This window comes from Alligator mississippiensis, chromosome 3, assembly GCF_030867095.1.
Source record: "Alligator mississippiensis isolate rAllMis1 chromosome 3, rAllMis1, whole genome shotgun sequence".
Classification (NCBI taxonomy): domain Eukaryota; kingdom Metazoa; phylum Chordata; order Crocodylia; family Alligatoridae; genus Alligator; species Alligator mississippiensis.
Genome location: NC_081826.1, coordinates 218,106,869 through 218,122,628, shown reverse-complemented (window position 1 = coordinate 218,122,628; position 15,760 = coordinate 218,106,869). Strand labels below are relative to the sequence as shown.

At 37.9% G+C, this 15,760-nt stretch overlaps 1 protein-coding gene across 4 annotated transcripts in view; it reads right to left on the bottom strand.

Annotated features, from left to right (window-relative positions):
* Positions 1-8,312: 8,312 nt before the first annotated feature.
* The window catches only part of ZNF608 (zinc finger protein 608), a 102,783-nt gene continuing 95,335 nt past the window's right edge, over positions 8,313-15,760 (bottom strand). For 2 of the 4 annotated variants that reach the window (XM_014608756.3, XM_014608757.3), the window contains exons 6-10: positions 13,528-13,948; positions 12,799-12,971; positions 11,618-11,771; positions 10,267-10,348; positions 8,313-9,281 (exon numbers count right to left, since the gene is read on the bottom strand). In XM_014608756.3, coding sequence (XP_014464242.1) covers positions 9,275-9,281; positions 10,267-10,348; positions 11,618-11,771; positions 12,799-12,971; positions 13,528-13,948 — 837 coding nt within the window. In that variant the 3' untranslated portion in view covers positions 8,313-9,274. Of the gene's footprint in view, positions 9,282-10,262; positions 10,349-11,617; positions 11,772-12,798; positions 12,972-13,527; positions 13,949-15,760 lie in introns of those variants that run through there. The other 2 variants (XM_014608759.3, XM_006275931.4) reach the window with 2 other exon arrangements.

Sequence of the window (15,760 nt, the reverse complement as noted above, 5' to 3'; positions counted from 1 at the left end):
CCACAAGCCAGTGCCAATCAAGTCCTTACCGAATGCATCGGTATCATATGAATTGGCACAGAATTTGTTTTTGAGTCAGGCACCAGTGTTTTTGTTGAAGGCATTTTAGTAATTAATAACTATGGGCATTTGTACACATGCTGTTGGGGTGAGGAAGGGGAAAGAACTTCAATTAGAGCACTTCCAAGAGCCGCTCAAATTAAAGTGCCACTGTGTCTCCTGTGTCAGCATCCTTGCACTTAAAAATGGTGGCAGGGGTGCTTGAACTAAAGCTCATTCAACAAGCTTTAGTTAAAGCACCCCCACTGCCATTTTTAAATGCAGGGACACTGATACATGAGACACAGGAGGCTGCTGGAGCATGGCAATTGCCATGCTCCAGCAGACTCAATTAATTGAGTCTGCTCCAATGCGTTGGAATTCCAGTGCATCAAAGCAACCTCAGCACTCATGTATAGGCACCCTGTAGTTATTCTCTAACTAGTATTTTTGATTAATGCTGTATCTGTGCCCAGGCTGATAATGTATGGGATGCTGTCTTCCTTGATGCCAATTTGGACCTGTCCTTTTACCCAGTATTGGAGAAAGTGCTCAGTGCCAAAGAGTACACAGCAGAGATAATTGCCTGCTCCAGTGGTTATTTGGAATCAGTCTGAGGGTCTTCAACTGAGCAGTGAGCTCTTTTCAGTCTTTGAGATTGTAGGGCGGTGTCTCTTGGGAGATGGAGGTCTGGCAGCATGAATTTTTACAGCAGAGTCAACAACTTCTTGCTGGTTCACTTTTGAGTCAGAAACTTCTCAGACTAAGCACTCTATCAGATCAAGGTTTACTGGAGAGTCCCGAGCCTTCTGGGTGCATGTCTTGAATGATTTGCAAATCAAGGAATATGGATCTCCCTTAGTAAAGGTACTGGTATATTTACCATTTAGGGGAATTACCCCTCTGCAAGTTTTTTAATCTTGGGGACCGGAGTACAACCATGGAGCAAAAACTCCAGTACTGGTAACTTGAATTAAGCTAATAAGTTACTGTTGCCAATAGATGTAAGAAAAATGAATAGCTTGTACTATAGTATGTACCATATGGCAAGTTAGACAACATCAAGGACACCCAGGTTATTCCAGCTGCCTACCAATGGGTGGTAAGAACAAACTGATTGGCTATTGGGGTCACTCCACCCTTTACCCCAAAGGTAGGCAGCAAGCTTGCATGGCCTCTAACAGATGCTGCAACCACAACATTTTTATTGAGGGCTATACCAATGGCAGTGATTGTTTCCTTTCAATGGGGCAAATTCTTATCTTAGTTACACCAACTCCAAGCCAACTGGACTTGCATAGTATAGCATAGAGTGGAATTTGATCTATTACTCTTGGTGATAACCTGCTGACTATGTTAACCTCTACTACACATTCCTAATACTTTGGAGCAATTACTTTCTACTCCATCATTGGGGCCAGATAGAAATAGAAGCAGCTCCATTGGCTTCAGTAGATCTATAAGCTGTGTACACAAGCTGAGGATTTAGCAAACAATGACCATCTCACTATAAAAACAAAACAAAAACCAACCAAACAAAAAACAGGCATTGGCCAGCTCATTTCAAAAGACTGATTCTGAATTAGCACAGCAGAAACTGTAGGAAAGAATAGGGGTTAAACTGATATGTTAAAATAAGAGAGGGAAGGCTTACCAGCTGTTAATTCTTCATGACCAGTTCTGCTTAAAAATCACTGGCAAGGTATAGTTCACCCATTCCCAAACGGTTACTAATTTCTGGGCAACTTGTGACAAGTTTCACTAGAAATGGGCAAAGGGAGACTACAAAAAGCCTCCCTCTATCATTTGTGTGCAGTGAATGAGTCAGCTGTGGTCCCTGACTCTCCTTAGTCCATGGTCTGCTAACTCCTATTACCTCCTGGGAACAAAAATACTCCACATTGAGCAGGAGGAAGTGGGTCAAACTTTCAGCAGCAACCAACAGAGATGGGGAAGGAGCACATAAAGGGAAGTTACTGTTCAGGTAAGTTTACTCCTTCAGCAGTTCAGCTGTACATTGCTATCAATGTCAGCCATTCCTAAAAGGCACAACTGAACTTTCATATTACAATCTATTTCCCATTAAGCTCAATTACCCAATTTCCATAGAAAGGGAAAATAAATAGTTCCCAAAAGCTACTTCTACCCTCAGCAAGATGATGCTTTTATACTTGGAAGTGCTGACCATCAGATGCTGGTAGAAGGTATTATATATCTAGACTCTTAGATACGGAATTACATTAATAATAAGAAGGAGAAAACTGAAAATAAGCACTTGCAATCAATTTTCACAGCAGCTCTTTAATTATGTGGCACATCCTTCAACCAGGGAATTCTAGGATGTTTTATAGAGTACTTCATTTTCACAATTCAAGCAGAATTTTATTTAAAACATTTAAAGACAAATACACTTTCCCCCTTTTCATTTAGTTAATGCTACTCAAGAAAATGTTAATAATTGTGTTGCTAAGCACATTACTTACAGTGGCTTTATAGAGATTATATCATAAATATGCCCTTGTAATGGGGCCTGAAAATAAGACCAGCAAACCCCGGTTTCTGGAACAGAATCTAATATTCTTCACCAATCAAACGAGAAAAGAAGAAATCATTCATAGTATATGTCAGAAAAATGGATGATGATAATTTTTTTTTCAGTGTTTAAACTGGCTTTCAGAGGATCTTTGTTTCCTGATGATTATGTTTTAACTGGAAGTGCTATCCCATTTAGTTTCAGGAACACACACTGTAACAGTACCCTTAAAGCAATAAATAAGCACTATTCCAGCATCACCAAACTCAAATGATGGAAATCATGCAATTAAGGTACCGTGTTATATTATTAAAAATAACTTTGAAATGGTGTTGAAAGCACTAACTTTAAGTCTAATGAAACAGAACTATATATACTTGGTGTAAAAGGCTTCATTCACCTATAAGAGCAGCTTTCAAAGCCCTCAAAGTACACCTCTATATAATCTTATGGTGAAAAATAGCATGTTTTCTGCATGATTAATATTATCAGGCTGCGAGTAATAATTACCTTTGCTAAATCCTAAAGTTTGCTAATTTATCAGACAAGATGAGAATTTTCAGAATTGCTATGGATGTTGAAAGCACTATTTAGCATATGCTGCATAAAAATTACTAACAGCCACCATGAGGATTTTAATAGGGTCTAGTCTTCCATCACTGCAAATGAGTAACTTTAGCTGATGTTAATGGATTTCTGTGTGCATCAAAGATCCTTAAAGCGATGGCTAAGAAAGTGAAAATGCACTATCTTCATAGATTTTTTTCCCATAATGAAGCAGAGTCAACTTGTAAAAATCATATACACAAAAAAGGTCATTCACTGTTCTCAGTTTGAAGCAGAACCCTCCCTGGGGTCAGTGATAGTAGTATGGTGACAGCTGTATAATGATTCAAAGTAGGAATAGGAAAGTAGGAGACTAATAAATCATTAGGAACCCTTATTTTCCAAAAGCATAGCAACGACTTCTCGGCAATATTTTCCATTTTCCATATTGTAAGGAAAAATGAAAATGTAGTATGACATTTTAAAAAATATATAATTAAAATAAAGCTATACACTATTCCACCTATTAAGCATCTAAGACTTAAGACACCAAATTGTGATCTTTTGACCCCCTGTTCAAGTTCCTGAAAATCCATCAATGCATCTACTTTTATACCATGCCATCATCTTTTCTTAAGAATAAGCTATAAAAAAGCAGCAACAAGAGAGAGGACATATCCGGCTTTTGCATTAATAGATTTTTTTAAAGAATTTGAATAGGATGGATCAATATCTGGCTATGGGTCCTTAGTCCTCCCATACATTGAACTAGAAAACCTTGTTTCTTCTAGCTTTCAAGGGTGAGTCAAACTACTCTATTCTGATGCAGTGATTTTGGGTCGCTAATTAAATGTAAGAGACAAATAAGAAAGCTCACATGTAAAAAAACAGGTTAGCTGAATTAAGACTGCTGAAGTGTATTTGCAAATAGCAGTTACTAACAATAAAAAATTACCAATATTTTATCACATACAACATTCACCTTTCCCCACAAAAAAATCAGTTCTCCCAAAACTAGATGCATGTATTAAGCAGTGGAAGATGATTTTTCTGCCCAATATAGAAACACCTGTTTTGGTCCCTGCTCCATAGTGCAGCAGCTGATGCATTACAATTCAGGCAGCTAGAGAAAATCAATTGATTTAACAGCTCCTTGTTCTTCAGTCTAGGAGGTGTTAATGATAGTCTCTCCTTTTTAATGGTCTTGATGTTCCACTAAAGAAGCTAACCTTTCTTAGAGGAATTTTGCTGTCTACTAGCTGTTCTTGGTCTCTCCTATTCCAAAGACTTGGAGAATAGCTATTTTCAGAATTATAGATCCACCCATGAAGACCATTCCCAGGAGCAGCTAGGGTTTCATCTTCAGTTAAGCAGGAAAGGGACAGTGTATCAAGTGAAGGCTCTATCCCTGCTCTATGCAGCCATGATTCAGGACATTTTTTTTAAAATTCATTTTGCTGCTCAAAAACAAGGCATGCATTATATCCTGGGGTGTGCTGTGTGAAGAAAGTAGGGTATCAGTCAAGGCAACATTGACAACATCAGTTCACATGTTTTGCTACCAGACACCATACTACCTAAATATATACACAAACTTCTCAAGTGTACAATATACTTTTTTCCAGTTCCAAAATACTACTACCCACAGTGTGATCACAGCACCATCAGCAGCATAACCTTAACTCTTTGCTCAGCTTGATTAATGCACATATTTTTAACTTGAAAAGTATTTGCTTTAATACTACCTAAGGAAATCAAAGATGAGAGTTAAGGTTTTGAGTTAGAGTGAAATGTTGAGGACTCTAGGAAATGCCAAATTCTCTAAAGGGAAACAATCAGGTTAAGAGAAAATGCAGTTTGAATTATTGCTACAGACTGCTTAATGCAGAATGCTGAGTTTACTAAGGTATGAAATTGGGGCAAATGGAAAACAGCCATCTCTTTGTAGAACTAAAGAAGGATGGATCAATAAATAATGACCCTGAGTTTTCAATTCTCTTAGCTAAAGAAACAGAGGCTAAAAGAAACTGTTTGTATGCCCATATGGAATTGGTTTCTTTTCTGAGTTTTGACAGGAAGAGGGATTCAACAAGCCTTTTAAGAATATGTTATAATGTTTTCAGAGAGGAATTTATAAAACAATGGTTGAAATAGTAACAGGAGACTTTCAGGCATAAGGTAACGTGACGGAAAGGATGGTGCTAAGATTACAATAAAAAGGAGAAAGAGAGAGATGGTTAGAGCAACATTCTGCCTAAGAAGGGCAGAGAGCAGGAGAAAAACTATGTCTGGTTGAAATTCTCTGGGGTGTAAAGATGATGGCAGGTAACGTGAATTTGATGCAGTGGGACACAGGAACTTGATGGAAGGCATCTGAGAGGTGCGACCAGAGTGATGGGAGAAGAAGTGATGTTATGGATAGCTTGCAAAAGAAAAAGGTAAACAGCTGACTAGCCAGAAAACAAAGAAAATGAAGTTAACAAGGTATCAGATCAGCAAAACACATACAGGGGTTTAAACCTGCAGCCAGAGAAGAGAAGGAAGCTACAGGAGGTGAGTGAGAAAGATGAATCTTACATTGATATTTAGGCTAGAGTGAAACCAGTCGCTAGAGGAGAGATGCAAGAGGAGTTGTGGGAATGAGCTTGATGCTCTGCAATAGTCAGTCATCATTGGCAGAAACTAAAGTAGGAAACCACAGATTTTTGTCACTCCCTGTGCCACTGTGTGCCTTTCCCATCTCTTATATATTAGAATCAGGGCTGCTCTATTGCATACTGGCCAATATAGGTTTTTAAAAGGCCAATATATCACCGACCAGAGAGAAATGGTTCTCTAGGCATATCTCCAACTATGTCACTGCATCGGAGAGCAGGAGAACATAGCGTACATTCAGCTATGGTAGTTCTAAGTGTTTCCTGATGCCAGGGCGAATCTGCAGCAAATTGGTTCTGCTGGGATGTATATAGCTGAATGTACCCAACCTGTTCAAAACCTCAAGCCCATCTTGGCCAGCCGTCTTAGCAAAATAGACCACTCTCTCCAATTAAGATGCAGGGGACTTTGGTAAATGATAATTGTTATTTGTTATTAATTCTCCTCTATTCTAACCAATTTATACTAGTGCAAGAACAGACCCATGGCAATAACAGGGCCCTTTCTGAGGTATTCAGTCTATTTGAGGAAGACGACTACTGCTAGGACCTCCACTGTATTAACTGAACTCTACAGAGCACATAGAAACATGGAAAAACAAATAAGGCTGATTGTCATGTTCCCTCTACAGGTTCCAGGTAATAAGAAGGGGCTGCCAGGTCAAAGAACATGCACTGGGATGCAAACTGTGAAGGGAAAGGCAACATCTGCTCCTTGGTTACATCGGTGGGGAAGAGGAAGAGATAGACTTGGACTATGACTTGCTGCTGCTGGGGTGATGAGCTTAAGCTGGAGCCAACAGGGACCAAACTGTTCCTTTGTGCATTAATATGACTCCTATATGTACCATATGTGGTATCAGGTTAACATAGGAAGGACCTAGGCTTGCTGTGAGAGGGGCAGCGGTTGAGCTTTTCTGATGTTTGGCTAGGTCTGCTGATCTTATACCCCACATTACCTTCACTCTTTACTGGTCCTTTGGAGCCTTGGCCTTTACACAGCTCAAGTATAGGCGTATATACCATGCCTGGGTGTTGACATGTGGAAGCATGGCCATGTTCTGGCTTTGGAGATGTCAGCCATTCTAACCTCCTGGATGTGGTTTACTGTTGCAAAGCCTGTAAGATGCTGCAAGTGTTAAACCCAAAGAAACACCAAGGAGAAGAAAGAGCAGTGAAGAAAAACAGTAAATGACACTGGCTGTTAGTTTCTCTTACAGACTCAAGGATGTAATGAAGCTATAACATTAATTATCATTTAAACTGCTGCTTACCTATACCAATCAGAGCAATTCATTCTGGTTACTTACACATTCTCTCTGAAACCACACTAAATCAGAACCACCAGTAGTGTGAATTTATAAGGTCTGTTTTGCTGAAGATGCACTAATGACCCAGGCTGAAAAAAAAAAATCAATGGCACATTTCAATACAAAAGCCATCTGAGTTCTTAATAAAGAAATAATATGGGACTATTTAATTCTCAAGAATTCTGTGTTCCCCTAACAAAAACACCTTTTCTTCCCATTTCTTGATGAAGTTAATTTGTACTGTGTCAGCACTGTAAACTTTCTGAATATGTTCAGGACAGGCTGATAAGGGCAGACCAGAGAGAAATAACGTGTAGTAAAATCAATAAACGTTATTACTAGTCACTAAGGGGACTGATTTTATGTCTATAAAAGTAAAACAATTATAGCAATATTAATGGCAGATTCATCATAGTAATATAAAAATCCAAGTATGCTTGTCTGTGGGGAATCTTTAATTCATCCTTGTGTAGTAAGTATTCACTAGGCAAGAGAAATAGTACCCATTTCCTAAACAAGCTGTGACTTCTGGCAGTTCACGTTGTTATCAAAACAGACACTGAGAGAATTCAAAAACCTTGTCAAAAAGCTCTCTCAGTGGCACCCAGTCAAGGATAAAGTTAAAACCTACAAGAATCTGGCTAGTCATCTCATACACTAATTTAGTGTTTTGCTGCATTTATAAAAGTGGAAAAAAATTCATAGGACACTGTAAAACGTCCAGAGTTTCACTTCTGAACAATGAGGGTAAGAATGCTTACAGTCGGCGACTACTTTGGTGCACACATTACACTTAAGGGAGGTTTTACGGATAACACATAGGGCAAAGTTTGGCCCAGGACATATAATGTACGCAGCTGGTTATTTCTCAAATGAAGGCATTAGTTATTTAAATAGAAATATAAGCCATGGGTACCATGTATTGAAATCAGTGCAAAGACTTCATTGACAGCAGTAGATTTTGGCTGTAGCCCCACAGGTCTGAAAGGGAAAGAAAAGGTGTGAGGTGACAGCAGGCTGGACATGGAAGGCATGTGATCATCTTGCATGCTATTTAAGGGAAATACTGCTAAACTGGTTTGCATGGCTGGGACCCAAGCCAGAAGTACTTCTGAGCATACCAGCAGCTGCATGGTGCCTCCAGACTCCGTCACATGCACCTGCTGGTGTCTAGGACACTCTCCATTTAAGTCGGCCTAAAGAAAGCAAGTCGAGACAGACGCCAAAACATACAAAAACAACTTTTTTTTTTATTCTGATTGCCAAATTATTTAAGGCAGGTATAAAAATGAAAGCATTCAATATACATTTTACATAAAATAAACTAGATTACAGCATAAAACAAGTAACCAGGCAATGGCATTAAAGTCTCTCTTCTAAAACTGGATAATTGTAAACATTAAAAAAAAGACTGCAGGACTATTCAAGTAATAGAACAATCACAGATGTCTTCTGGTATGCAGGCTATTGGGTTATTTGCCATTCAAGATTATCAAAAAAGACATTTAATTATTCACAGATGCTCATTATTTCCCCATTTAAAATCTATACATTATGTACAACACAGTTTTTGTGGTACTGGCAACCCCATGCCTTCCAAATGTATATCTCTCACAATACACAATTACAATGAAACAGTGAGTACAGTAACATTTTACACTGATGAATCTTAATAGGAGCCACCAAATAGACATCTAAATTGTACCAAAGTGTCATCATCACAGTTAGCCTCTCTGAAGGCTTGTGGGTAATATTAGAAGGGTATGCAAGGTTCAGGCACACTGATACATAACATTATTTATTTACAATTAAAAAGCAAAAAGAGGAGAAAAGAAACAAACAGCCTTTTGTGGTTAACACTTTCTAAACATGACAAATACATTTCTCATTTACTGTGTGGTTTGCAACTTAGCAGCAGACCCTGTGTGCGAGCCTGGTTACTGATACAAAAAAGTAAAGAATATATATATATATATTTATATATATATACGCATATATATATATATATAAAAAACAGAAGTCTAATTACAGCAACATTTGTTACTCTGATAAAATCTGCAATTTACAAAAATGAAATGACTGGTTTTTGCCTGCCATTAAGGCATTTCAAATTAACACCATGGAACTGATGTTTGTAATAAAGCGCTTCCTCATGTGATCCAGTCACATGACAATGTACATTTCCAAGCTCATCATTCTCTGGAAAAGAAAGAAAACAGAAGCTTTTAATACATTGTCCCTCTTCTATCATTTACTGAACACAAAAAATGCATAAAAACCATAAAATAATAAATTTACATTGGCAAACTCTAATGGTCAAAGATCATGAATCAGGACTCCTTAACCATGAGATGTTTTAAAGTAATAGAGTTCTGAGGAGCTGTTTTCTGGTTTCTGAACCTTTAGGATCCACTTGGATCACATTTCTGGTTTTCATTCCAACAGATATAACTTTGCTTTTTAATCAAATGAGAACAGATATTCTTGTATAGTAACTTGCCACCAGGACCTGGGGCTCTAAGAAAAACATCAGGCATCCTTGGAGTTGGGACGGTATCACAGGATTTGTAATACCAGGTCAGATTTATCATGGAGGCACTGGTACAGACTCCACAGTTAGGCAGGATTGAACTTTTCACTTAAAACAGGATATTTATTACATACAAGGTTTTCTTTCCCTTTAGAGGTGGAAGAACAAACCCTACCTAAAAGCAAGCAAGTAATTAAAAGGCAAAGGCACAATTCTTATACAAGTTTTAAATGTAAAATAAAAGCATCTGAAAATTAGTGAGCTAGGCACCCGCTGGGATTACATAAGAGAAGTTTAGTCAGATAGTTCCCCCTCCACTACCTTTTAAATAATTGTAATTCTTCATTATATTTCGTAATGGCCTAAACGTTGCCAAGACCTAAATGATATTCTATGAAAATCACAGAAGACAAGCAGTCTGTATCACTGATTAATTATCTACATTATGATTAAAGGACAACAGTAAAAGACATGTGTCATGTTAAGAAGAATAAAGCTACAATTAACCCTAAATCCCAACAACTGTTCTCTCCTCCATAAAAACTGCAATCTCTAGTGACGTAGACCTCCAGACTAAGAAACCTATTATTTGCTTTCTCACCTCCTTATTAAGATGTCTATGTAAGTGTAATTCAAGATTTACTGGATATTTACCTTCTTTGTGCAGGAAACATACCAGATGCAGATGCCTGAGCAGCCACCTGCTGAGTGGCAACAAGGGCAGCAGACGTCAACCCTGAAGAAAAGGAGAAAGAAAAGAATGTGGATGTATTTCTGGATTTTGTGGTGTTCAGGGAAATGGTAGTGATAGCCGTCAGTGCAAAACAACATGAACCACAAACAGCAGCAAATCATTTTACACCAAACACATATGTGAAATATTTCATGGAAGAAAGGTAAGACAGCCTGCCTAGTCTGACCAATATGCCTGCTTACAATGTACTGAGATCTCCTTAATAGGCATTTTACAAGAAAATATGGCATTCTACCTTATTGTATTCCTTTCCAAGCACTGCACTGCATGGTGCTAAATGGTTTGTATAAATTCCTGAATAGGAAGCTAAGTAGAAATAATGGAAACAACAAGAATCAAAAGTCACAGTGAATTACAGAAACGACATGCTAGCTGCTTGGAATACAATGCTTTCATAATAACTTATCATTTTTACATTTTTCCTACTGAATGAGCATAATGCATCCCATAAGGCCTATGGAATCACTGAATCAAAGTTAGAAATTTCAAGACTTTTTACATAGAAAAATGACTCCGAAGGTACTGAGTGAATATAATGAATTAATGTCATTTTAGCTGCAAATTATGCTAGTATGTACTTTGCTGCATGGGAGTGAATCTGCTTTTTAATTTTGATAGAATACAATGTTAGGAAAAACAGTCAAAGACAGGTATAAATTAGGGAGAATGAACAATTTTTTTCTAGCGTCTTTTATTGTGTTTTTTTTCCCCTGTGTGAAACACCGTTTGCTATATTCACTTAAATACAAACAGTTCACATGCTATTTAGGAAGTTCAGGCTGTAAGAATCTCAAGGTTGATTGCAAAGTCCCAATTGTACATAAAAGTCTTCAATATAAAACCATGTCTCTCTTCTCCATTGTTTGCAGAAGACTAATTATGTAAGAGATTTATATTTTTTTAACTCCTTTGGGTCTTGCTAATCAGTGAGTGTCAGTTTGTATTATGACTCAAAATATTAATGCAAATGATATCAACAGTAATAAGTAAAATGTTAATAATTTGCTGACAATCAATTTTTTAATTCAAAGGCAGCATCACCCAGGAGTGAAAATACAGTTACAGTGTAATTTGATCGTACAGCTCCTACTCCTAGCCAAGTATTTTCAAGCCGTCTTCCTAAACCAGAAAAAGCAGTTTACATTTAAGTAAAGGTCGGTCTCTTTATTAAAAACACTTCACATTATACTTGCTACATCAATTAAATAGCATCACAACACATTGAACCTACAACTGGAAACCTCTGCTCACCTTGAAATGGGTCATATTGACCTGGGATAAGTGGGTAACCCATTCCAACGTGTGTGTGGTGGTGCGTATGAAGGTGCCGCTGACTAAAGGGGGAGTGACGATCCCGCTCTCTTTCTGCTTCCCGCTCACGCTCAGCTGCTGATTTTTCCACAGGCTAACAATAGAAAGATAAAAGAGAACTAATGTAATATATGTAAAAAAAAAAAAAAAAAAAAAGGGTGTGTGGGGGGCCTTATTAACATGCATACACGCCCTGGTTATTTGGCAATAGCCTAAGGAACACTCAAACCACGGACCTGATTCTGCAGTTCACTCGAGCAGATCTGTACTACTCCCTGGGTGCCAAGCTATCTCATAACAAGGCACTGGAAGATTCCCCAAGGTACAGGGAATCTCAGGCAGCACTTAGCACCTTCAAGTCATAACCTCTCCCACCAGTTTTGTAGGCAGCCTGGTCTGGGCTCCCTTACGCTCAGCTGATCTATGGCTCTTCAGACAGTCTATTTGGGCTGCAGACAGAGAACATAAATTAACCCTCACATTTCTCTAATATGCCCTGGGGAACAAACCAGCACTCGACTGAGCTCAGGATCACGGGATTGCTTTTAAAAATAGAATTAGGGCCTGTGACATGCTTTCATCAATTAAAACTGGCACCAATTTATCTGAAAGCAAACTAACCATGTTTGCTCCGACATGGCGATCTTCAAGACAGATTTCAGTAATCTGCTACTAGAAGATATGGCTCTGCAGCAAAAATATTGAAGGGATATTACCAAATCCCACAGCTCAACTTCTCATTGCATTATCTGTTTCAAACAGGAGCATCCTGGCAAACTGCAATAAACTGTGCCATGCACCAACAGGTCTCTCTGAATCTAAATTTCCATATGAATCTATTTACGTAAGTTAAGAAGAATCTAGCACAGAACTCTATTATACTTGTCACTTCCAATTTCTGCCAAGGACACACCTAATCTGAAATTATTTTCCTTCAAGTATTGGTATATTAAAAAGAAAAGAAAAGAAAAGAAAAGAAAAGAAAAAAGAAAAAGAAGACAGCTTGAATTCATAACATGACTCCAAATATAGGCAGTTTTTTAAGGTGATGTTCTCTCCCCTTTTCCTTTCCATCCCCCAATGTATGTATTGATCTTCAATAACAACAGAGGAAGCCTTACAGCAGGGGACTTGCTGCGGTACTGGTTGGCATGCTGCTGGAGCAAATCCAGTGCTTTAGATTCAGTGGTTGATTTCGCATTGATGCTAGGACTGGTATTGACTTTCTCCGCCTCTTCTCTCCCTGACATCTTCCCATAAACAGGATAATGAAATCCTGGAGAGAGATAGGCCCCTGCAGATAAACAATAAATGCCACATCAAGTTACCGTGTTTACATTTTGGTTACACCAATGTGGGAATTCTAATACAGGGGATAATATCGGAAATGGATCATATGACTATAACATTGTATCTTTGTTCCTTGACTTTCTTCAGCTAATTCACCCTGATGAATGGGGGTTATAAAGAGGGTTGAGCTTAGAGCCATTTCAGACATTTATGGGTCCTCTTAAGTGAAAGGAATAGTAACTATAATGGTTCTGACAGTAAGTGCTTAGAATATTTTTATAGGCAATAAACTATCTGTCAGTCTCACAGCAATAGCAGACTGTCAAGGGTTGTGGAAACTGTAGTTGGGAACTCTGACAGTTCATAAAAGGAGCATCTTGTATTAAATCAGCTTTCATCTATAGAACTTTCCCTTGCATAAGAACAAGCAAAACAAATGTCATCTCTGAAGCTTCTAATTTAGCTGAGCTGCTAACTGCCAGTATTAAAATGCAGGCACTACTACACTGTTCGTGTGTAAATCTTTAATAAAGTGCAAAAGCTAGTTCCAGAATACATACCAGGATAGCTGTGCATTAGAACGGGAGAGACGGCACGGTATGCAGGATGGTTGGGATCATACATCTGTGGGTAAGGATAAGCGTGCAAGTACTGGATATATGACTGATGTTGACTCATCGGTGAGGAAACTGCAACTCTAGCACCTCGAGAGTCCTTCCAATTTACAGGAGTCTTTCGATCATCATTTTTTATCTTGCTGTCTTCCACTGATTGGGAATCAGAACGCTTGACCTCTTTAGGCTCCTCTTTAATGCTTGCTAATGAGACAGGAAGGTTTGGTACAGAACTTTCCTTATTAGGTGTTTTTCTAGGACTGTCCTCTTTTAACTTTTTCTCCCGATCAAGTTCTTCTGATTTTTGCTGATCAAGGTATTTGGGCTGATAGACATAATGATGCCATGTTCTTGAATCTGGGTCCTGCTGTAGAGAAGAAACACAATTTTATTTTGATTTTGTGTTTTGAAACGTTCATTATCAGTATTTCTCATCTCTGAGAAAATGCCTTTTTACAGCAATTTTAATAATCCACCTAGATTACACATATTTTAGGAGAAACTTGCTTGTTACTAGGTCAGCATGCCTTTAAGCCAATATTACAATGTAACAACAATAAACTGTTACTAGAATGCAATAAAATTGCTCTATCTTATATCCTTCCCTGTGCCTTTGGCTTGTTTAATCATAAAATGCATACATATGGTGTATTATAGTTCTGTGATCACACTCTACATAAAATATATATTTCAATTAATTTCTATAAAGAAATTTTCCTATCAGTGTGATAACACCCATAAATCACAATATTTGAGCTACTTAATGTTATGTCAGAACATTCACATTACCTGGAATGATAAACCTGAAAAATGGATGTCTCTAAAAAGGTAGTTATACCAGCTCTGATCTTGCAAACAGTTACATATTAAAGGAATGTCAGACATTTAGGTACTCTCATTCAACTCAGTGGGACTATCTGCACATGTAGAATGATAAATGTGCACAAATATTTGTAGGATGAAGGCCAGGCATGAGAAATGCACAACTATTACTATTACAAAGTTACAGCCCAGCCCAGCCCCTGGCTTGTTTACTTTTCATTCCGTCCAGGAAGAGCACGCAGGAACTGCTGCAGTGTCCTTAGCCTGACGAAGGGTTTTTGAACCCGAAAGCTTGCTTAATAACTATTCTCCAACCATTTGGGTTGGTCTAATAAAAGATATCAAATTCACCCAAGGAACCTTGTCTGCCTATATCCTTAGACCAACACGGCTACAACCTAAACCCCTGCAACTATTACAAATCAATTTGCGAACATGTTATAAAGTACCTGATTTCTCTGCAGGGTGACATAAAACATAACTATCTTTATTGAACATTAATGAAAAGATGCTCTTTTCTATGTAAGGCATACATAGCTGATTATTTTGTTTTGTACAACAGTCAACTTTCATAGCATAAAAAACAATGATAGATTAATTTAATAACCATTGATGATTTAGTTGAAATAGTCAACTGTTTAGAAATCTTCTCAAATCTTTAGATAGTACCTACCATCTACTATCTACTTGCTATCTAGTTCCATAATCCTCTTTCTCTTGACCCCATCCTATCCTGAAAGCCAGTTTGTGAATGGGGAATCTAGGATGCACCAAATGTCAGAATGTGAAGTATCTATTGCTGAAATACTGATCTGCAGTAGAAATACATTAATATCATGGAGTGTACACTTGAATGAAGTGTATTCCTTCAGGCAGTCCAGGACCTGGGAAGGACAGGCATCACCACTGGATGAAATCCTGACTTCACTGAAATCAATGGGCCCATGATTTTATCCACTGTGTAGGCCTGTTTTGCCTTAGACTTCAGCTAAAGGGCGTATGAGCAGAGACAGGGAACGATGCTCCCTTAACTGTTTTGGAAAGGTCAAATTAAGTTGGGATAAAAGAGGTGAGCTTCAAGTCAGCTCTTCAAAGATCTGCTCATCCATCTTTAATAAATGTAAACTAGCATTAAAAAAAAAAGTAAACTACTCTTCAAATCTATTTTAAGCTCATTCACAACAAAGCATGCTTATCTTGTTTAAAATTTCAGTTTTCTGAACTAAGCAGAATAACTGTGCAATGTTATTTCTACTTATTTCTAGATATAAAATATGGATTATGTATAATTAAATTTTTTTTAATGAATTAATTTTTAAAACCTGGATTCTGTCACCCTCCACTGGATATATCCTCC